General features: G+C 38.0%; 1 protein-coding gene across 6 annotated transcripts in view; it reads right to left on the reverse strand.

Annotated features, from left to right (window-relative positions):
- Nucleotides 1-24,040, reverse strand: part of spef2 (sperm flagellar 2) — a 146,964-nt gene that overhangs the window by 102,746 nt on the left and 20,178 nt on the right. For all 6 annotated transcript variants that reach the window (XR_007935141.1, XM_051928343.1, XM_051928342.1 and 3 more), the window contains exons 6-11: nucleotides 18,554-18,633; nucleotides 17,958-18,150; nucleotides 12,621-12,809; nucleotides 9,051-9,238; nucleotides 6,424-6,592; nucleotides 1,169-1,388 (exon numbers count right to left, since the gene is read on the reverse strand). Coding sequence is in view for 5 of the 6 variants with exons in the window: in XM_051928343.1 (XP_051784303.1) it covers nucleotides 1,169-1,388; nucleotides 6,424-6,592; nucleotides 9,051-9,238; nucleotides 12,621-12,809; nucleotides 17,958-18,150; nucleotides 18,554-18,633 (1,039 nt within the window). In the remaining variant the exon portion in view is untranslated. The remainder of the gene's footprint in view (nucleotides 1-1,168; nucleotides 1,389-6,423; nucleotides 6,593-9,050; nucleotides 9,239-12,620; nucleotides 12,810-17,957; nucleotides 18,151-18,553; nucleotides 18,634-24,040) is intronic.

Here is a 24,040-nt window from a genome sequence, read left to right on the forward strand (position 1 = left end):
GAGGTTGCTGGATATCATAGCCGGCCTGTACACTGGTACTGTGAGTGCTGTGCAGAGTGGAGGCAGGACCTCTGCGTTTTTTCTCAGTTGATTCTGGGGTTTGTCAGGGGTGTGTTCTTGCTCCTACTCTGTTCAATGCTTTTATGGACTGGGTGTTGGGCAAGGTTGTTGGGTCCAGTGGCTGTGGGGCATCTGTTGGTGAAGAAAGGTTCACGGATCTTGACTTTGCTAACGATGCTGTGATCTTCGTGGAGTCAATGGAGGCTCTCATCGGGGCGCTCGAGAGACTGAGCGAGGATTCTGAGTGTTTGGTCTGGGCATGCAAGTTTCCTGGATAAAAACCAAGATCCAGGCCTTTAATGACTTCTTGGGCACAGCCATCAGCAGTGTGTCTGTTTGCGGAGAGAGCGTTGACCTTGTTGAGAGATTTACTTACCTTGGCAGTGACATTCAAGTCTCTGGTGACTCTTCCTATGAAGTCAGTAGATGCATTGGGAGAGCATGGGGGGTCATGATGTAGCTGGAAAGGGGTGTGTGGTGCTCCCGATATCTATGCAAAAGGATGAAGGTCCAAGTCTTTAGAGTCCTGGTGCTTCCTGTCTTGCTATATTGGTTGCGAGACATGGACGCTATCCAGTGACCTGAGACGAAGACTGGACTCCTTTGGTACTGTGTCTCTCAGGAAAATCCTTGGGTACCGTTGGTTTGAATTTGTGTCGAATGAGCGGTTGCTCATGGAGTCCCGAATGAGGCACATTACCTGCATTGTGAGGAAGAATCACTTACGGCATTACAGTCATGTGGCGCGTTTCCCCGAGGGTGATCCGGCTCGTAAGATCCTCATTGTTGGGGACCCGAGTGACTGGACCAGGCCAAGGGGTCGCCCACGTAACACCTGGCTGCGGCAGATAGAGGTTCATTTCCGGAGGGTGGGACTGGACCGCGTGTCTGCCTGGGGGGTTGCAAACCGGAATCCCAAGTTGTTTCGTTGTTTAGTGGGTGCGGCAATGCACTGTACCAGTGCATGCTCCCCAACTTGACTTGACTTACTTGTTGCATTATGGATACAGCGTTTAATACCTAAATGAAAAAGTAGCTATACAGTGCAATAGATAAATTATTAAGAAAGAGTATTACATCTACTGCATTTTTTCACACTTTTACATACCTTCAGCCAGCCGTGCCAAGCATGTAGTCTTGCCAGCAAACTCTTTTCCAAGAACAGCCCATTTTAAGGGAAAATCAGGGAACTGTGGTGGAGGGGTGTCTGGCCTTGGTGGATCTGCAATTTCATACAGTCTGTTAATTATATGACCAAGGATTTTGTTGTTTTCTGGAGGTTCTTGCACTTCACAATCCTCAAATGGTGCCCATTCTCCTGTCATAGTCTAAAACAATATAGATAAATATTAACATTATAAGTTAAATATTTGAATTATCACTAAACTCTCCATATTTGCAATTAAAATATTTAAGATGAACTATAAGAAATATTTTTATCAAAATGTTTTCATATTTTGGCAGAACGGTGGCAGAGCAGTAGCACTACTGCCTCACAGTAAGGAGACCAGGGTCTGAGTCCCAGGTCATCCCTGCATGGAGCTGCATGTTCTTCCCGTGTCTGTGTGGGTTTCCTATAAGAGCTCCGGTTTTCTTCCACAATCAAAGTCATGATACTAAATTGGCCCTAGCGTGTGGCTGGTGGGGAGTGTGTGTTTGCTCTGCGATGGACTGCCAACCTGTTCAGGGTTTTCTTGCTGCCTTATGTTCTATGCTAGCTGGGATAGGCTCCAGAATCCCCCACGACCCCGTTCAGGACAAAGCAGTTTGGAAAAATGACATGACATGTTTTCATAGTACAATATAAAAGCATATACATATGATTATGTACATTTTCAAACCTGCTTAACCCAATTCAGTTTTGTAGGAGACTAAAGCTCTTTAAGCAAGATGGAAAATAATCATGGACAAGGCCAAAGTCTATCATGGGGTACACTCACACAATTCCAGTGGGGTTAGTTAAGACTTGGAAATTAACCTAACCTGATGTGGAATAGTGGGGAACCCTTCATAAGCATATTAGGAATGTGCAAAATCCACCCAAAAAACGAAGAATGAGATTTGAACCCAAGACATTGGATCCAAGACGCAGCAGCGCTGACCAGTGCCACAAACATATTTAATATGTATGTGTGTGATATACAAACTTTTCTTTATAACTTTATATGATATACATTCATGTTTACAAAACTTAAAAGTACATATGACAAAAACATATTTTAAAAAAGTATTTAGTTTTAGTGGTTCTTTTTAAAAATGAAAATGATTCTCATAGTAATTGTATTACTTAGCTCAATAACCTCAATTTAAACAGGAATTCACACATTTTTTAAATATGCTTTATTTAGTGTAAAAAGGAAACAAGTCTGACTTGTATGCATAGTATTGTGTTTTGTTTAATATTAAAGATACAGTAATTGTAAATATTCAGAAAGTGAATGTTCTTCATCAAGCTGGTTTAAAATAAAACTTCAATGAGTACTCCATCTTACAATAACTCCTACAGAATGTGCACATTGTGCTTCCTGTCACGGTGAGAATACCCAGCTTTTCAGGATGTGGGCAATATGCTTTGCAGAGAACATTGCTTTACGAAGTAGAAACAGCATTCTGAAAACCGTAAAGTCTGCTATGAGCACTGCAAGCCAACAAATTTGGCTCAAAAGACAACTGTCTGCTGGTTTCCTTTAACTCTTCTGTGAAAAAAAAGACTTTTGTAGTCATTTAAGAAAGTACTAACACCTCAGTCTGCAATGACAGCAAACACATTTTACACTAAAGTAAAAATCCAAAAATAGTTTTATTGGTTTTATTGCTCTACTATTGAACATCATTCATCACTGCTTTTCCCTGATTTTAAAATAATACTTTACCTTTTCAGGGTGCAAATTATCTACTGTAAATTTAAACCTGTCTGCTAATTACATGACGTTACAATATTCAGGTTTTTTTTGTTCATTCTTCAGGAACAGACTAATAAAATAACTTTTCCAGCTATTTTCAGTTGTAGCCTTCATTTACATAATCTTAGAGAGTCAGAGGCAGTCGGCAGCAAGCTCCCAGAAGTATAGTCAGTTAATGTGACAAAGCCAGTGACTCACTCTGACTAGTCCATGATTCGCTACAACAAAATCAAACACATTTTATTTTGTCTTTATTCACTACGTCAGACTCTGTGAGCATGAAAGCTGACAACCAATGAATGCTTAACTATAAGAATACTACACATAATACAGTGACGAGAAATAAGGAAGACGCATGTTTTGGACTGTCAACCAATGAATGCTTTTGGACCTCACAAGCAGAAGAGAAGCTTGTCTGTCTGATGTCTAATGTGTTCCACACAACAACATAATGGAAAAAGGGAAAAAAAGGGAAGATACTGTGGCTGAACTCACCATACCTGTTAACACATCAGGCAGCACTTTACTGGCTGTCACAAAAAGGTGCAAGCATGACAGTCCTGAAAAAACAGCACTTAGTCAATATATTAGACATGCCCAGTGATTAGCAGTCATGTAAACTGACGTGGTCCAGTGACAAGATCAAAAACTGCAGTCAGCAAGTCTGACAAACTCGATGAATTTATGTAATGTGATAATGACTACATATTGACTATAGACCAAAGGGCCAGTTTTTAATTTTTAATACATTTTCAAAAATTTCAAAAATTCTGTCATTCACCGGTATTGAGTGTTGAAAATGAAAATGAAACAACATAAAATATGAAAAGACACAAACACTTTCTAAATCCACTGTATGACTGATCTGTAAAATTGTTGATTTATAAAAGTGTAAATGTGTTTGTGTATGTGTGTACTGTAAATGTATTTGGGAATAGTATTCAACATAGTAAAGGCCCTATACAGACAGCACAATATAATCAGAATGGGCAAACCTTTATAGTGAATAAACTATACAGTATTGTGTTGGTGTACCTTAATCAACAAAACTACACATTCAATTTTGTTCAGTTTTTGGGGCAAATTATTGCATTTATTCACTTTTGCCTGAATACTTTTAATAACCCAGCCACAGGGGATGCACAAACCAGTGTGTTTCTTCATGCCGGTCCCAAGCCCAGATAAATGGGGAGGGTTACGTCAGGAAGGGCATCCGGTGTAAAATTTTGCCAAATCAATATGCGGACAACAATACAAATTTCCATACCGGATCGATCGAGCCCCGGGTTAACAATGACCGCCACCAGTAATGTTAGTCAACAGGGTGCGGGCGGAATGATTGTTTCCCAAAGAAGTTGTTAGAATATTGACAAGAATGACAGTTTCATATTATTGTATGCTCAGGCCAGCATTTGACGTGTTCATAGCATCATTCTGTCACTCACAGATGAGCCTACGTTGACAGCAGTGCATTTCATGAGTACCAAGGATTGTGCCTTGCATAACAGTGCAAGAGCAACTAGCAATATCATTAAAGATCACATTCATAACTACGCCTGACAACCTGGGGATAAGAAGAGGGGTTCAAAGTGGAAATTGTGAGTACAAACATTACCAAACAGTAACAGACAAACATCAGCAAAAAAGGATATAAAGTTCTAATAAGAAACTTTGAAGACAGAATCAAAGTCAAATATTCAGCAAAAAAATAGTCTGAAAAATTAACATGAGCATAACAACTAAAGTAAGGAAGTCTCTTTGCTTTGGGTGTCTGCCACGCAACAGAAAGTAGGGGTGAATCAAGACACAAACTACATGTGCTAAAACTGGCTTGAGAGAATCCCCCAAAAAATATTTTTATATGTTAATTACCCCATGTACCAAAAAAATTAAATCTAATGTTTTCTTAAAGAATACAGAGTAAGAACTTAATGACAAAAGAGAACTCAATGGTAGCCAGTGCTATTCCAACAGCAAACAATGTGAGAAGCGTCGATGGAAAAAAAAAAACAAATCTCACGCTGCTTATGCATAATCCACATTTGTTATCTGGTTGTGTGCACAAAATGTGCAAAACAAATGCTTTTTTTATTTTACTAAAATATTGTTAAATTGTTCCTTCTGGAATTATCTTTACATACATAAACAGGAAACCCAACAATTGATGGGAGTGACTTTACAATTCAATACATAATATTCTCAAATGTAAGTACATTTTCAACTAGCTAATATTTTAACAAGCATGACAATGACTCCTATTTTTATGAAATAATTTTAGTGTATCTCTGCCTCCTTCATTTTACATTTTGAGAAAAGATCACAAATGATAGCCTTACAAATGATACTTGATTACTTTATATTTAAATATCCATATAACCTAAAAGCTACAGTAGATAAATGACAGCTTTGAATTGCCCTGTTAACTGTATGAAAAGCAGTAATAGACTAAGCTGTATGTAAGTTCAGTTTTTGCAGAAAATCAACTTTATCTTTTTCATACCAGTTAAATAAAAAGTATCTTCTCCAATCACTTAAATTACTGATATCCTGACAAAAAATGTAATTTTTATACTTATTGTCTGTCCTCCCTGGCCATCAGACTTTTTATTCTATGTTAATTAATATTGCCTAATTTTATTTTTTAATATATTTTGTCTTTTTTCCTCTTTCTTCATCCTGTAAAGCACTTTGAGCTACATCATTTGTATGAAAATGTGCTATATAAATAAATGTTGTTGTTGTTGTTGTTGTTTTCGTCATCTTTTTTTCAGGCTTTGCCCACTACAAGTTAGGATTAGTATTGTTAAAGATGTCGGTAGAGGCTGAAAGACATCATCGGTTGTCTTATTAGCTGCAGTACTTAACAAATTCTACTTTTTTTGTCGCACAGGCAAAGAGTGTTGCTTAAAAAGTGAATCGCTTTCTTTACCTTTATGACAAATATATGTCATGTCATTTTCTAACCTGCTTAATCCAGACCAGGGTGTTGGGGGTTGCTGGAGCCTATCCAGGCAAGCATAGTCCATCACAGGGTGAACACACCCACACCAAACACATAGCAGAACCAATTTTAAGTTGCCAGTTCACCAAATTTTTATGTCTTTGGACAGTGGAAGGAAACCCAGAGGGAAACTCCAAAGACACAGGGAGAACGTGCAAGCTCCACACTGGGAGGACCCTGGATGTGAACCCTGGTCTCCTTAGTGCGAGGCTGCAGTGCTACCACTACGCCGCTGATAAATACATGAAAATAGCAATTGCAATTTTCAATGTCTGCAATACATTTTTTCTTAAACTACAAGTAAGCAAAAACTCCTCCTTGCAGCTAATTATTCTTCTAGCAGACATAATTTGCCTTGGCTGTATCACCTTTCATAGAAAATCTTTCATCTGGCACCATTATTTGCCATTCTACATTTCAGTCAATAGCTAAATATAAATGTATACTGGCATTTTGCACCTCATATTCCATGAAGTCTTGAATGTCCAGCAGGGCTATTTTCTCAAGTTCTAAGAGCTGGTCAGGGCTTGGCTCAGTGGGGTATGGATCAACACATGCTTGGTCATAAAGAGGTATTCCCTTATAGAAGAGTTCCTTCCATTCACGCATCATTTTGGCAGGAATCAAGCTGCAAAAAAAAAAATAGATAATTATTTATAGAATTTATTTTAGTAAAACGTGCAGCAATATTTAATGGATACAAAGTGTACAGTATTACATTCATATTAATATAGGATAAGCAATTAAAAGCTAAAAATTTTAGTTATACTGTAGGATCAATGTCATTTTATACATTTTTTTACAAAGATTTTGTACATTTTTGTACATTTTATAAATCAAAGTGGTAGTGCTGCTGCCTCTCCGTAAGGAGTTTATGGGTTCACAAAGTGCTATATAAATATAAACAATTTATTATTATTATTATTATCATACTGTAGCACACATGTGCACTAGGGACAGCTTAAGGGCTCTGGTGATGGTAATTTCCAGACGCTCCACAGGTTGGTGCTTTTTATTAACATCTTTGTCTTCCTCCCTCTGCAGACTTCAAGACTGACAGCTTTAAAGCCAGTGAAGCCATTTCCAGTGTTCGACCACGTGGTCCCAACTATTCCTGCCAGAACTGCTTAAAAAATTGAAGACCTACTATCATATGTAGTCAGGATTTAGGCTTGCTTCTGAAAGACATATTTTCTCAATGCTATTTGTGAAACCATATTTTATTTCATTTCTGTTGCACAGGGTTTGCCTACAGGTGCCCAAAAACTTTATGTGTCTTTGTTTACTTTCTTACAATACCCAGCTTAAAATATAAAAGATCACTTCTTCAAAGTTGACTTTGCATTTATTATAAAATTAGACCTATTTACATATTATATATTACTGTTTACAGATAAATGCTCAGTGTTATAAATAATATAACTAGACCCATCAAGCCACATGCATACATAAAGAAATATATTAAAAACAAAAAAATTAAGAAAAATATAAAAATTGTAACCAAAAAAAACATGCATTGCCTTAGTTGTATTGTATTAGAGACTTTATACAAGGAAAACTGAACAGAGCAATGTCCATTACAGTTAAAAAAAAAAAAAAAAGTTTCTCTCCCCACAATTTGTTCTAAGGGAAATGCAAGATTGACATGGGTTGACCCTCAAAATGATTTTCAACATTTAGTCTGGGAATCCAAGGTGGGAAGAATCAGCTTCTCCTATGAGGACGCCTTCTACGGCATTTCAAAAACATAGCTAGTGCCATCTTATGTAATGCAGAGGCAAGCAAGATATAGCAGATGATAATTCATTCCAGATTTACATAGTGAACCTTTTACTTAATTAAACTAGGTTCTTTGATTAACCAGAACAGTGCTGATGTCAGGAGAAATATCAATATACAAGCCTCAAAAGTACAATTGATGCCAACTATGAGCCAAGCAAAGAATCTGCTCCATAACCTGAAAATGTCAACAAATCACCATGCTTCTATCGTTTCACCTGTTGCTTGATCTCTGGGTCATAGTGATGCATCCAAGTTTCATTCCAGATTATTAAACACTTCTTACATTTCTTCTGAACAAATTAATTATCTCAAGATTCTTCTTGGAAAACTGTAAGGCCATGCTTCATTTTAGGATTTAGCATACTGAGCACCAACATGTACAACCCTTGCTCATGTTTAACTGATCATGAAGAATGTATTTAATTATCTCATAACTAATCGCCATGGTGTTTGCTATTTCTTGTGAATTCTTCATTAAGATTCAGTACACGTTAACGATGTCTTCTTCTGTTGTCAATGTTAAAGGTTGGCCAGACCTTGGATCATCATTAAGAGACATCCTACCACTTTGGAATCCTGCAGTATTTCTCTTTACTTTAGCATATTAATGAGACTAGTCCAGGTAAATGATCCATTGGAAGGAATGAATCTCTGAATTTGTATTTTTCTCTAGCATTAGAACTTCAGTCAAAGCATTATATGTGACTGTTGTTTTCAGTACCCAGACTGATTGAGACATAGATTCTGCAAACCACAAATGAGAGTAATTTGTGGTAGAAACTTTACATATTTTAATACATAGGAGCAAATCTTTGTTCACTCGGCAGTGTAGAATAGCGCTTTCTGGTTTAGGCTGAACATAGTTTCGTTATCCCTCATATATTCTACTTTATTTTGAGTAGGTTAAAATAGGCAGAAACTCTCTTACTTATAATACTGAAAATCACAGCTACCAAATTTTTAATCAATGAAATTCCACCAAGTGTTCACTCAACGGCATGGAGATACTTTCACTCATTTACAGATTTTCTGAATTTTTATGCAACTGGGTCTTTAAGCTTATCCCAGCAGGACTTGGCACATGGCAGAAACACATAGTGCACCATTAATTCACTGAAATAATGTAGTATTTCACTCAATCCATTGCAAGTACTGTACATAAAATTTGTGTTCCTAATACAATATTTTCCCCCACAACATATGCTGATTTTTTATCATTATTTATATGTATGAAACTTTGAGGCATTGACATATGAACTTAAAAATCAAACATAGTACATAGCAGAATTTGAACATAGACTTACTTGTTAGTCAGCTCACGATATTCTCCCGTTTTTGTAGCAAGGTCAATTATGTCAAACAAGAGATCCAGGCAGAAATCGTAGTGCTTTCTGTACCGTGCCTGAGCACGTTCAACAGCTATCCTATTGTGGAGTTCAAGGTCTTTTTGAAGCTGTTCTCTATATTCAATCTGAGCCCTTTTTGCCAAAACCTTTAAAGCAAAGAATAAAAAACATTCAATTATTAATATGCGGACACTGCTCAAATTTACTTATTGACCTTTAGGCAAAATTATTTCATCACATGAAAAAAGTTTTCTTAAAGAACCAATTGTTCCGTACAGGCTTCAAATAGGGCAGAAGAGCGACAGACTGGAACCTAAGAGTTGGTTTGCATTTGTGAACTGGGCAGGATGGCACACTAAGACAGCAGAGGATTTAAATAATGCTGAATGTTAAAATACTGACAGAAGTAATAGTTGGTCAGTCAATCAGTACATGAATTTTATGTAGTACCATTCACAACAAGAACTATCCTAATGTGCTACACACAACATACTTTTTACACTGTGCCGATGAAAAGTATTCACCCCTTTGAAGTTTTCACAATACAACATTTAATCACCACAGATTTAATTTGGATTCTTTAACGTGTATCAACGAATCTCAAATGAAAACAGATCTCTGCAAAGCAGTCTAAATTAATTGCAAATATGAATCACAAAATAATTGATGTCACAACTATTCACCCCCATCAAGTCAGTATTTAGTAGATGTACCTTTGGCGGCCATGCCAGTCTTGATTCTGTATGCAAGTTTCTATCAGCTTTGCACATCCGGACATTGTACTTTTTCTTCATTCTTCTTTGCAAAACTGTTCAGCTCTGACAGGTTGCATGGTGATGAAGAGTGATCAGACTTTTTAATGTCCTACCACAAATTCTCCACTTCAGGACTTTTAACGTTTTTTAAGCCATTCCTGAACAGCTTCAGCTTTATACTTGAGGTTGTTGTCTTGGGAAACACATCTTCTCCCAAGGTGCAGGGAGAACAGCAAACAATACTGAAGACATTGAATATCATTACAATATCACTACTTATATCAAGATATTTATATTGAAGATATAAATAACCCTCAACAGTCAGGGCTGTTTCAATTACAGCCTGCATTCAGGTTTTCTTCAAGGATTTCCCGGTATTTTAATGCATTTATTTTACCTTCAACTCGCACAAGCCTTCTAGGTCCTGCTGCAGAGAAATATTCACACAGCATGATGATACTACCACCAAGCTTCATGCTGGAGATGGTATGTTTTAGATAATACGTATTCTTTAAACAAGGCATGTAGTCTGATGACCAAAAAGTTCAACTGTGTGATCTCATCAGAACATAGAACATTCTTCCAGCCAACTTCATTGTCCCCAATGCGCCTTCTGGCAAACTCTATCCCAGATGCATTGGCATACTTTTTTTTTATCAGTGGCTTTCTGTATGCCTCTCTCCCTTGAAGTTATAACTGGTAAATTATCTAGGCAAGATTTGTTATCTGCAGTTTCTCTAATCCCATCCACTGTAGCTCATAAGTCCTTCAGAGTTCTCATGTGTGTCTCGGTGGCCTCCCTCATTTTCTTCTTGTTGCACGATCACTGTTTTTGTGGAGGGCCTGCTCTAGGCAGATTTACAGCTATGCCATGCTCTTGCTATTTTTTAAAGATTGATTTAACTGGACTCAAAGGAATATTCAGTGACTTTATTTTTTATTATTTTCTTGTCTGCATTCCCTAGTTTGTGCTTTTCAATACCTTTTTACAGAGTTGCCTAGAATGTTCTTTTGTCTTCATTGTGTATGTTAGACAACTATACTCTCTCACCACAAGCATCGCCCAGATACAGGGCCATTTATATTGCAATCAGCTGAAAACCCAGACAGATGATCTCCATTGAACTAATTGTGTGACTCCTGAAACCAACTGGCTACATCACTAATGATTTAGGGGTGTCATATAAAAGGGGGTAAATATTTATGTGATGAATTATTTTGTGTTTTACATTTGTAATTAACTTGAATCACTTTGCAAAGATGTGTTTAAAGAAGTGAGAAAAGTGGTCTTGCAGAATGACTGAAGTTATTAATTATACTGTTTGCATTCCTAAAGCTTTGATTAGTTTCTTGTAGAGTTTGTCTCTTTGGCAGTCAAAGACACCTTCCTGCGTGGGCTCAAATATGGCAAGAAACATTCCATTAGTCTACAGCAGGGGTGCCCAACTCCAGTCCTGGAGGGCTACAGTGGCTGCAGGTTTTCTTTCTAACCCTTTTCTTAATTAGTGATCTGTTTTTGCTGCTAATTAACGTCTTATGAATTAATTTTAATTGACTTGGTTTTTAAGAAATGTTTCTCTGAATTTCTTCATCGTTCCTCTGAATTGCTTCATTTCTTTCCTTAAATGGCACCCAAACAGAAGTGAAATGTGAAGTGAATGAGCCAACAGAAAACCAACTAAGTTATGACCTCAAACTCCAACCAATTTCATTCCAACCAGTTGCTTAATGAGGCGCTGAGTCTTGTCGGTAATTAAACTCATTCTTTAATTCCATGTCTTGTTGCTGCTCTCATTGTGCAATAGCAGAAATTTCCAAAATTGTGGCTGTTCTCTTTTCTAAGAGCAGATCAGCATTCCTGAGATCTTCACCTTTCTTTATTTTCAGATATTGTATGATGGTTACAGTTTGCTGGGCCTGTTTTGGCTCATTTTGTATCTCATTATTATTTGGCTGCTAATCAAGGAAAAAGTAACAATTGAGGGGTCTGAGTCTTCAAGAGCAAGTCAAATAAAATGAATTCAAAAGAAGTTAATTAGCAGCAAAAATAGGTCACTCATTAAGAAAAGGGTTAGAATGAAAACCTGCAGCCACTGCGGCCCTCCAGGACTGGAGTTGGGCACCCCTGGTCTACAGTATATGTTTGACTGTACATATTTGATAAACAGTATTGCATATTCATATTAACAATAAATGAGCAAAATTTAAGCAAAATAGGTACATGATTTCTACTTGAAAGGGAACATTTGCATTGTTTGTGTTATACATATATACAGTACATTTCTAGAAGATATTAAATAGCAAATTAAATTATTAACAAAATTTATTTAACAAATATAATGAGGGAAATGAAGAGACTAATACTATCCTACATAACCAACTGTTCTTTAAAAGGATGTGCAATGCAGCTATTGCATATTCAATGTACTCTAACGGGAACAATTCTTTTTTGCTTCAATGTTCAAACATATTCTGCTTAAATTTTGCAATACTTTCCAATGTATGCACAAGAAAACAATACGCAGAAAATTTTAACCACCTTTTCAGTACATAACAGCACATCCAACAAAACTTCAGAAGAAGTGCTTTAGTTAGAAGTTTTGCTGAGCTTGTGCAATAATTACCAAAGAAAAATACGTCATGTTCCCTCAAACCACAGCTTCTGCAAAATTAGGACACATTAATCCTTATTCAAAAAACAAAACCTTTATTAACTACTCTTATATGGGTGATTGTTCAAGCCTAATTAGTTCATATTTAAAACAAAACATACAGCTTCTCTGTCTAAGGCTTCCTGAAACTCTTGCAGGCGCTTCTCATCATACTGCTTCTCCCTGAAGATGCGGTTCTGTCTGATGACTTCCTTCTCATGTCGTACATGCATAAGCTGTACTGCCACTCTGCGCTCCTGCTGGGATTGACGCATCAAGCGGTTAACAAGCTGCTCTTCCCGAAATGCTTCCTGAAATAGAAAATGGAAAAGAAGAGCAATAAGTAATGTTATTTTATTTTGTATACAGTACAGGTTTATTATTACCGGTACATGGATTCCATTTATTCATTTTCAAAAGCCACTTATTTAAATTCTGGCTCATAAGTTCTGAGTTCAAAAGGTAACAAAGTGTTCATTTACTTTTTTTGTAATTGACCCATTTTTTTGGCCATCCCCAGATGAACAAAAATGGCATCTCTCTATATCATAATTAGAGTGGATTCAGAAAGTATTCCATCAACTTCAGTTTCTGCACTCTTTATTATGTTGTAGATTTAATTTTATTTGGATAAATTTGCCATTTTTGCAGAACAATCTACACTCAATTACCCATAATGACAAAGTGAAAACATGTTTTCAGAAAGGATTGTAAATTTATTAAAAATCAAGAACTGAAATCTCTCACTCGTATAAGTATTCAGACCCTTTGGCAGCAGTTACAGCTGTGAGTCTTCCTGGGTAAGTATCTACAAGCTTTGCACAATTAAATTCTTTTTCTTCCTGACAGATCCTCTCAAGCTCCGTTAGATTGGATGGGAAGCGACTGTTAACTACCAACTTCAGGTCTCTGCTCAGATGTTCTATGGGGTTTAAGTCAGGGCTTTGGCTGGGACACTCAAGAACACTCCAGTGTTATTGGGTGTATGCATCAGGTCATTGTCATGCTAAAAGGTGAACCGTAACACCAGGTCACATGCTCTATGGAGTAGGTTTCCTTCAAGGGCCTCTCTGTCCAGGCTCCCCGTCCCAGCACCTGAGAAGCACCCCAATAGTATGATGCTGAACCCTCCATGCTTTACCATAGAGATGGGATTAGACAAGTGCTGAACAGTGCCTGGTCTTGTCAGACATAATGTTTGGAGGTCTGCCCAAACAGTTACATTTTTGAGTCATCAGACCAGAGAATCTTTTCCTTCATGCTCTTAAAGCATAGTCTTTTAAACTGTCATATGCTTTTTACTTAAAAATGGCTTTCATCTAGCTACTGTACCATAATTGCCTGATTGATGGAATGCTGCTGAGATGGTTGTCTTAGTTTCTTTCATCTCAGAAGAGAATTTCTGAATCTCTTTTGTTGTGACCAGAGAAATGTTAGTTCCAAACTTCTTCATTTTCACAATTATTAAGGCAAGTATGCTCATGGGAATACTCAAAAGCTTCAGAAATGCTTTTATACCTTCATGGAGATCTGAAAAGAGTTCCATGTACATTATGGCTTGGTTTTTGTCCTGACATGCAGTGTAAATTATAGAGATGGGATGTTTGACACCAAAGGCTTCAAATCTTATATCGGTTTAATGAAGCACACATTTCCAAAGCAGTGTATCGAACCTTGTATTGAAACATTACAACCACGTGACTGAGGACGTCTGAAGCTTCAGACATCACTGAAGCTCTGGGAGCAATCTGATTGTTTCAAAGCTTTCCAATGTCCCATGTGCTGTGAAAAGGGGATGCAAAACAACCACTTGTATCTTACAAAGAGAAGAAAGTGAATTAAATTCGGAGTTCAGACACTACTCTGGAACTTAATATGTGTCATTAATACTCTAGCCTACTGTAGACACATTCTCTGTATTTTCTTATGAGTGACCAGTACTACAGCCACATTTCTTAACCCCTGTTAGGTTTCTCTTTGCCCCAAGGGCAGTTATTCCCCAAATACTGATGGAAAAATATTAATTATGGGCCCAGGCTTTGGGAGCACCCAGATTGAGCATCTAAGGTTTGCTTCTCTTCTGCTTTCAGATGATTTTGTTTTCAGACCACATCAGAGAATGAACTCTGAAATGCAATACAGCAGTTCTTGGACAAATGCTACATGTTCAGGATGACAGTCGGGACCTCAATGATTCAAGAATGTCATGTCACTGTGTGCTGCAGCTGCCCCCAGCAGAGGCATTAAACTACCTGGAGATTTCATTCATGAGTAAGGAAAGAGGGGATTATGAGATTCAGCAAAAATGTAATGCATCAGATACTAATTTGCAAGTATTTTACCAGATGTTGGAGGAAAACAGAAAATTAAGCTCTAGGTAGAGACTAAAAGAAATGAGCTATTGGGTGCAAAGAGCAAAAATGAGGTTCTGTGCAGGGTTGTGCAGCATTGACAACAATTAATGAAGATCAGGGCCTTGCATCAGTTAGCACAACATTCCAAACTATTCCTCAGAGCAGTTGAGCATGGCTTGTTGTTACAAGTATTAAGGCTACTGTGAATTGTCTATGTCCAGACAAAAATGGTTTATGAACGTTTGGTAGGTTGTGTATGTTGCTGCAGTGTATATGTCACTCAATGAAATGTTTATTAAGTGAGCTGATTTGCAGCTATTGGCTAGATAAAGTGCGCTTTTGCATCTTTTACATAGTTTCACTTTCATATTTATAGAGTGAGCAGATGGTGGTTTTGAAAAATTGTACAGCTAGCTTTACTGATGGCAATGAGAACAGATGTCCTAATTGTCATGCATGTTTAGTAGGATTACTGTTGTTAGTCATCACCCTTTTTCAAAAAGAGACTTTCTTTCTGTAGCAGAGGATGTGCGCTAGGTATTCATTTATGATAAGTCATGCTGGTATATTACATTGAATGAACTAAACAAGTAAAGCTATCAAGAATAGTGAACAGGAAAGTGTTCCTGTTCAAAAATCTCTTGTCAACTGTGTTCCTGTGTTTAAGTGAAGACGTCTAAATAATTATACTGTGATTATGTGAAACATGGACATTTGTGCTCCTCAAACAGTGTAATTTGACTTCTTCTATCAGATTTGCTGTCAATTGGACACATGGTGCAGAAAAGTCTTTGAATGCTGTGCTAAGAATGACTAAATGCACAATGCTAAAATGTGGATACTGTTAAATGAAATGAGTTCCCCAACAGTCAGTTAGTAACATTGCAGAGACAATGTCTTCCCACCCCATAACACATCCCCCTTTACTGTAAGTCACATGCTTATGATTGAGGGAATCATAATTACTTGAGCACAGAGAATTGTGGCACTTACTTCACAAAAATTATAAAGTAAATGCTGCAATGAACGTAGCCTGAAATGTAGCACAATAACAAAACTGGGAATTTTCTACCAGTACTTGCTGAATATCAAAGTGACTGTATAAAATAACATCACAAGAAAGCACAGTGTGGAATCTCAGGTGGTCTAGTGATGGTTCAATAGTTTTAGACAGGTATCTTAGGAGTCGTAGAAGTACACACATGGCAACGATGTGCCAGTGCAGAAAGCTGTGATCCATTACAAATTCCATCCATCCATCCATTTTCCAACCCGCTGAATCCAAACACAGGGTCACGGGGGTCTGCTGGAGCCAATCCCAGCCAACACAGGGCACAAGGCAGGAACCAATCCCGGGCAGGGTGCCAACCCACCGCAGGACACACACAAACACACCCACACACCAAGCACACACTAGGGCCAATTTAGAATCGCCAATCCACCTAACCTGCATGTCTTTGGACTGTGGGAGGAAACCGGAGTGCCCGGAGGAAACCCACGCAGACACGGGGAGAACATGCAAACTCCACGCAGGAAGGACCCGGGAAGCGAACCCGGGTCTCCTAACTGCGAGGCAGCAGCGCTACCACTGCGCCACCGTGCTGCCCCCATTACAAATTATCATGCAAATTCCTATATGCCTCAGCTAGTAACACTATTCACCATCCACTCTCATTAAAAGGTAATAATTGGTATGTTGTAAACCAGGAAGAAAGCTACCAGTATATTTGTAACAGTTTCTACTAAACAACTCTTACAAAAATGGCTTAATGCCCAAAGTGAATTTTTTGCACTTCTGGTATTCTAAATCTGCTAACCGCTTTTGTCACTATGCTTTAACATTCTGGGCTATATTGGACCTTGCACTTTATTTTAAGCAAACTACTCATTTACTTTCTCACAAAGTTTAAATAGTAAAGACCTTGTTACAGACCATTTATGCACTACTTCAACATTACTGTTGACTTGAAAAACTGATCACTCTCCAGATTTACACAGCCCTTGTTGTCTTAAGGGTGACATTATAGATACATATGGTAAGGTTGTATTAAAACATAGGTCAAATTGCAGTATGAAGGGTGTGATTTATTTACTGAAATGCCTCTGTCCATCCATCCATCCATTTTCCAACCCGCTGAATCTGGACACAGGGTCACGGGGGTCTGCTGGAGCCAATCCCAGCCAACACAGGGCACAAGACAGGAACCAATCCCGGGCAGGGTGCCAACCCACCGCAGGACACACACAAACATACCCACACACCAAGCACACACTAGGGCCAATTTAGAATCGTCAATCCACCTAACCTGCATGTCTTTGGACTGTGGGAGGAAACCAGAGTGCCCGGAGGAAACACACACAGACACGGGGAGAACATGCAAACTCCACGCAGGGAGGACCCGGGAAGCGAACCCAGGTCTCCTAACTGCGAGGCAGCAGCACTACCACTGTGCCACCGTGCCACCATGAGATGCCTCTGTTCATTACTGAATATTAGCATAACTTTTCAAAGTGTTTTACACATAGTGAAGCACTGAAACAAGATTAAGTGCAAATATGACAAACATTCAGTCTGATATTTCATTCAACTTAATCATTCTTTTACTGATTTAAAATGCATGGCTGTCAAAAGCCTTACACGGTGTGATGACTATAATAAACACGTAGTACCAGGAGAAGCCCATTGGAGTGAAAAACTCAACAATATGTTGAACTTAAAAAGGTCAATGATGTTGGTAGGTTTTTAGTTTTTAATTCCACCTATTTATTAAGTCATGCAGTGTTTACTGTCTCAGTTTCAGTTGTTTTTGTACTTGAATCACTGACTTTTACACTACTATGGATGAGACATCAAATACAACAAGGCAAGGATAGATTGTGCTGTATTCTACACATCTTTGGCTTTCAGGCACATGTCCCCTTACTTTATAAATCAACTTGTTTTTTTCCATTGCTCTTCAGTCGTTACATTTTTATGAGTAACAAAATGGACTGGTGCACAATTAACAAGGACTGCATATATTATGTATACATGAACTTATCAAAAACAAAGTAATTTTTAACAGTTTTAGCCATTTTTGTGTTACCGATTGCCAAGTTCAGTACCTCTTGAATCTCATGAACTTTAAGCTGTTCCACTAGGACTCTTCTGCGACGCTTTTCTCGCTGGTCACGGGCAATTGCATCATCCTCAAGACGTTGCCGGATCATCTCAATGTATTCATTGTACAGCTGAGGATCCTCCACAATAAATTCTTTTTCATTTATTCCTTCTCTCTGGAAGGATGATTGCAGAACGCTATAAATAAAAAGCACATATTCAACTGTTAAGGAAGTTCAGTAAATGGATGGATGGAATACTAGAACAATGGAAGAAACTCATGACTTTGCTGCCCTGAAGTGAAAAATGTGACTCCAAAAATGGGTAAATGAATGCTATATTCATACATTTACTATATAGTTAATACTATACATGCATAAAGAAGATATCTAATTAAAGTGTATCACATAATTCCAGGGCTTTGGATAGATGTTGTATCCACTATTTAAGTAATTATTAGTCTGATGCATTAAATTAACTTAAGAGAAGCCATGTAGAAAAGATCACTAAAGTAGAGCTTTTATAATATTTTGGTGCATATCTGTCGTTGCAGAGGTAATTGTGAAAATAGGTAACAGACAAAAAAAGTAACTGCAATTACCTCAAGGAGGCTTTTCCACTAATAGATGGTGAAAGCTTCTTCCTTAAGTTCTCAAAGTTTGTAATTTGATCAATTACATCCTGTAATTTAAATAATCACAGTCAAATTAAAAACTTACACTAAACATTGAATATTACATATACTGCATTTTCAATTTATGAGATACTTTTTGCTACTTAAGATAATATACGTTACTGAGAAAAACAATCAACTGAACAGTTTTCAGCAGCTTCGTGCAGAGGCAATGCAGTAAGAGAAATGGTTTATTATCATGATCATACAACATACAAAATGATAAAATGCAAAATAGAAATAATAAAGACATTAGCTTAATTATTTTCAACATGGCAACATGCTTTAGTGTGTCTTATTTGTGCTATGTTCTTTGTGGATGCAAAACACTTACAGCACTTAGGTGAACATCCTACACTTGAGCCTTTCAACAGTCAAAATGGACGACTATTAGAAATATCATGGTTTAATTCTGCGTAAATACTATTTGGAGATGAATCCACTGAAACTGAGGTCAAACATATATTAAAGTAGTAGATTAAGGACTCATTTACTGAGAAGCCTTCATTTTAGGAGATTTTTGCTAAAGAATTGAAGTTCTTTCACAGTATAAAGTAGCAGGGAGTGTGAGTGATGGTGACATGGATGAATTTCTGATATATTGTGTTGCATTAATATAAAATATCCAAACATGGAATAAAAAGAACTTGCAAGTGCCTTTAGAATCGTGTTTTACAACATCAGTCACAGGATTATAACAAGAAAGAAAGAAAGAAAGAAAGAAAGAAAGAAAGAAAGAAAGAAAGAAAGAAAGAAAGAAAGAAAGAAAGAAAGAAAGAAAGAAAGAAAGAAAGAAAGAAAGAAAGAAAGAAAGAAAGAAAGAAAGAAAGAAATCTATATTTATGAAAAGGATACTTTGCATATCAGGTGCTATACTAAATGTTTAAAATGGTTATGATTGAGCTTTAAAATGTCCTGCTTCTTCCTGTTTGATTATGAATAAGTGACTTGCTATCCTACCTGTGCTCTAACTTTCATATCGTATTGATCATATTGAATGTGCCGTACGCATTAAACATACTGAATGTATTAAGTAAAGTATATGTAAGTTTGCCATACAGAAATAACACAACCTTTAAGTATAGAAAGTAACTGAAATTTTACAAGAAAAAGCTAAGCTTGCCTTTTATCCTACGTGTATAATAACATTTTTCTTTATTTCTGTGTGAATAGTTTGCCTTGGATTTTCACTAAATCTTTTTAAAATGAACTTTATTAGACGGAGAAATTTCTTTTATTTCAAGTTTGACTCGTGCTGAACCCTAACTTACCAAGTCAGTAGCAGCTCGATTTTGGGAAACTGGAAAAGACACGGCTAAATTCTAAGTTCTAAGATTTCTAAAAATTCTTATACACAGCTATAGTGTACCATGATGACTTGGTGAGATGCCTGACATGAATATGAAAGTCAAATCTCTCTATTGTATAAAAAAATCCTGGGACGAGACGAGACTTTTTAGCCTGGGACAAGACTTGACTTTTTCAGAGAGACACTTTCAAGTCCCGCGAGACGAGACTTTGTGCCAAGAGATTTAACCACACCCGAAGCAGTAAATAAAAGACAAAGAGTAGATGACAAAGTAGAACGTTGTAAAGAGGTTCAAAAACGTTAGGCGATACACATGCAGAGCAGGTTAGAGATAATGAAAGTACTAAAATTTGAAAGTCTCCAAAAAATGATAGTAAAGATTGCATTAGCGTAAACAAACAGAAATTATTGCTCGGTGAAATAACAGAACAGCGAAAAGAGATTGAATATATTGTTCAAATTTAAACTTTAAGTTGGAGACTGGTAGATCGTCTAATATGTTGTCATCAGGGAAAAAAAAAGTAGTGTTTCTTCCCAATGAAGAGGCATCTTCATGAGAATTAAAAGATTTGTTGTTTGGTGAAAGTGAAATCCACATACGCGAGCTGCAGAGACGCGAAGTGGCTGGTGCGTACCACAGGCCAGGGGGGTTGGCGAACGAAGGGAGCAGGGGGCAAAGCCCCCTAGTATATAATAATAAAACAGCTGATTTGTTCATTGTTGCCATATGAGTATAATGCTATATTTTTAAAATATGAAACATTTTCCAATAATCAGAAATAATGGCAATTAATATCAATCTACTGTAGATAGGATGTTTATGTTGGAAATGTTTTCTGATTATATTGTTTACGACATCAGTGGACCAAAATAATTATTTTTGCTTGTGAGTGTTAATTATCATTGCTCTGTTATCTTAGCTGTTAAAGGTGAAATACATGAAACGGAATAGTAGTTCATGTGTTCAGTTCAGTTGTTAACAACTGTTACAAGCCTCCAGAAGTGCTATTAAAAACTCTTGTTAAGAGACCTGATTAATTTGGTTCTTAAATTTATTACTTTTTGCTTGTTTTTTTGTTCCATCATTTCATGTGCTTGCCTATTAAATGTTGTTTTACAAGGTTGGTATACCAAATCTTTGATGTGTTTCTGCATTTATTTCAATACATTATATATATATATATGTATACAGTCACGTACATGTGCATAGCAGACAGTTTACACTCTGAAATAGTGTTATTTTTTAGGACCAGGAGTTGTCGCTGTCACCTGATCCTTTCTCCTTTTGTCCCTCTGTAGACCAGCCACGAACCTGCCTTTCAATAACATCACTACTAGTTCGGCCCCTGTTGACGTCACTTCCAACACCCTCTGGTGACGTCATATCTGGTACCCAGAATCCATTTTCCTGTCATGTCAGTTCCTGTTCTGGCCTCCCTGACACCACCTCTTCTTCCATTCAGTCATATATATATATATATATACAGTAGAATAGCTTCAGTCTGTTAGTGAGTTCAGTTTTGGTCTCACTCTTATTTTTCTGTCAACCTTTTTTTCAAGTATATGGGGTGGCCATCCCCAAACCTTTTTGTGACTCGTTATTGTTCTTATTACATTGGTGTAGTCAGCAAGATTATTGCTTGAAAGTGACTGAAGAGCAAGACCTGACTGTGTTGCTACACAACATGGCCACAGAAATACAGGGACTTAAGGTCCACTTGAGTGAAATCAAAACCCAGCTCACTGAGGAAGAAGCACGGGCTCAAGCACATGTCGCCCTCCAGAAGGATCAGTCAAGGGCTTCCTCCCCGGTGCTGATGCCATTACAAGAGAACAATGACATGGAGTCGTATCTCTTAATTTTTTAACATGTGGCTATAAGACACCACTTGGAATGGGCTAACATATTAGAGATGATCCTGAAGGGTGAAGCACAATGGGCCTATTATGACCTCGAAACTGAAGATGCCACCAACTATGATAATCTCAAGGATGAGATAGTAAAAATGTATGGCGTTTCCACAGACCAGCAGGTAAGCATTTACCATGAGTGGAGGTTAGACCCAGAGTGGATGACAAGACCTCAGGTGTATGATCTGTGAGGAAAAGCAGGGCACTGGCTAAGGCCAGATATTAACAACTCAAAACAAGTCACCCACAACCTATCAGTAAACTCCCTCCCTGACTTCCTTACCCTGCCAGTCTGCAGGCAAGCCTATAAAAACATGGATGCTTGATTCATACAGTGGAGATACATAGGGCGGCAGCCAGGTCCAAGCGTGCAGAAGGGTCCATGCGCCAATCCTGACAGGGGTGTATCGGTAACCCTCAGCCTTCTCTCTGTGATGTAGAGTTTGCGACCTGTACAAACAAGAAGCGCACGGCAACCCCACCCCGTTTCAAGTGCGGGGAGCCAGGGCAAAACATCCCTAACTACCTGCAACTCAGTGAGTCAACGGACTGCAGTTGGGCTAGAGGTGGAAGGCACTGTGCTGTTGCTAACCCCTTATCTTTTCCCTGGACAGGAGTGGTGGGAGTGAATAGCTATAGGGTTAGTGCACACATAGACACCAGCAGCAACTTCTCTTTTGTTGCTCGCTGTTATGTTTACTGTAACAGTACCTGAAGGGAAAGACCAGTCTGACCTGTATTTACGACCAAACATGGTGGTACCAGTCCACTATCTGTGTGATCAGCTATGAAAAGTCTGTTATGACCATAAAGGTAACGGTGCTGCGAAATCCACCCTTTCTTGTCATACTTGGCAGATACTGGTCTAAGATTATGAGTGCTATGACAACAAAATCCTCCTGTTTAAGTCTTTGGGCCTAGTAGCAGAGAGAAATAATGTGCCCCAAATCGTCTCCACACCATGTACACCACCGGCAACAAGAAGTCTTGTGGCTACCCAGTGTGATGTAGTGGAAGTCATAATGACAACCCTAGAACCTATGGAGTCTGGGCCATTGACTTCGTGGTCTGATGCTCTGTACACTGAGGTCAGTCCAAACCCACTTACATTGCAGATTCAGTTTAGGCAAACCCTATAAATACTTTCTCCTTGCAGATTATGCTACCCACTATACTGAGGCTATCACATTGAGAGTAGCCAATTCAAAAGCAATCACTCAGGAACTCGTAGGGGTTTTTGCATGTGTTGGCATCCCGAAAGAAGTCTTAACAGACCAAGGGATGCATTTTACATCTGAGACGTTCAGGAAAGTTGCCAAGTTGCTCAATATTAAACATTTAGCACTAGAATCCCTGAAGCCTATGAAAAAATTTGTAATCCCAGGCCACCTTAAATTCCTTCGCACCTCTACATCAGTGTCTTTGTTTTGCAAATGAGTCAATCAGCACAAGCACCAAGCAGCCTGCTATCCCATCCCCCTCACCGACGCAGCTAAAGTTCTCCTAGCTCAAGTCTGTTTATCTGAGTATGAAGTGCCTTATAGGGTAAATAATATAATGTTATTTAGAATACATATATTTCATGTGTGTTCCATATCTACAATAATCTGGGTAAATGTAGGATGACAGGAAATGCGAGCCAAGAAATGTTGAACACATAACTAAAACAGAAACTTTTTTCATGTTCTACTAATAATTGACAAAATGCTGACGTGAAGTGTATAATGTGTGAAGACTGAAGTCTAAATATCAAATAAATGTAATGTGGTCAGTGAGGATACGAGAAACTGGGATCAGCTCCTCCCCCTAGTACTTTTTGCCTATCAGGTGTCTCAAGCCTCATCTGGCTTCTCCCCTTTAGAAATACTATATAGGTGTCAACCCTGTGGCATATTGGACATCCTAAAAGGAGAAGGGAGGAAGAGGCCCTCCCTTCTACTAACATTCTGGAATATATTGTGCAGTTATGTGATAGGTTTGTCAAAATTAGATCTATCTTAAAAGAAAACATGGAAAAAGCAGAAGCAGCACAGGCCTGATGTTATGCTCGTGTAACAGTACTTAGGGAATTCTGACCTGGAGACTGTGTCATGGTACTTGTTCTTACCTCACACTCAAAATTAATGGCACATTGGCAGGACCTTTAAAGCCGCCATCTTTCTTGTCTTAAGTCAGTTCTGTTTTGGACTCAGTCG

This window comes from Erpetoichthys calabaricus, chromosome 5 (genome assembly GCF_900747795.2).
Source record: "Erpetoichthys calabaricus chromosome 5, fErpCal1.3, whole genome shotgun sequence".
Classification (NCBI taxonomy): domain Eukaryota; kingdom Metazoa; phylum Chordata; class Cladistia; order Polypteriformes; family Polypteridae; genus Erpetoichthys; species Erpetoichthys calabaricus.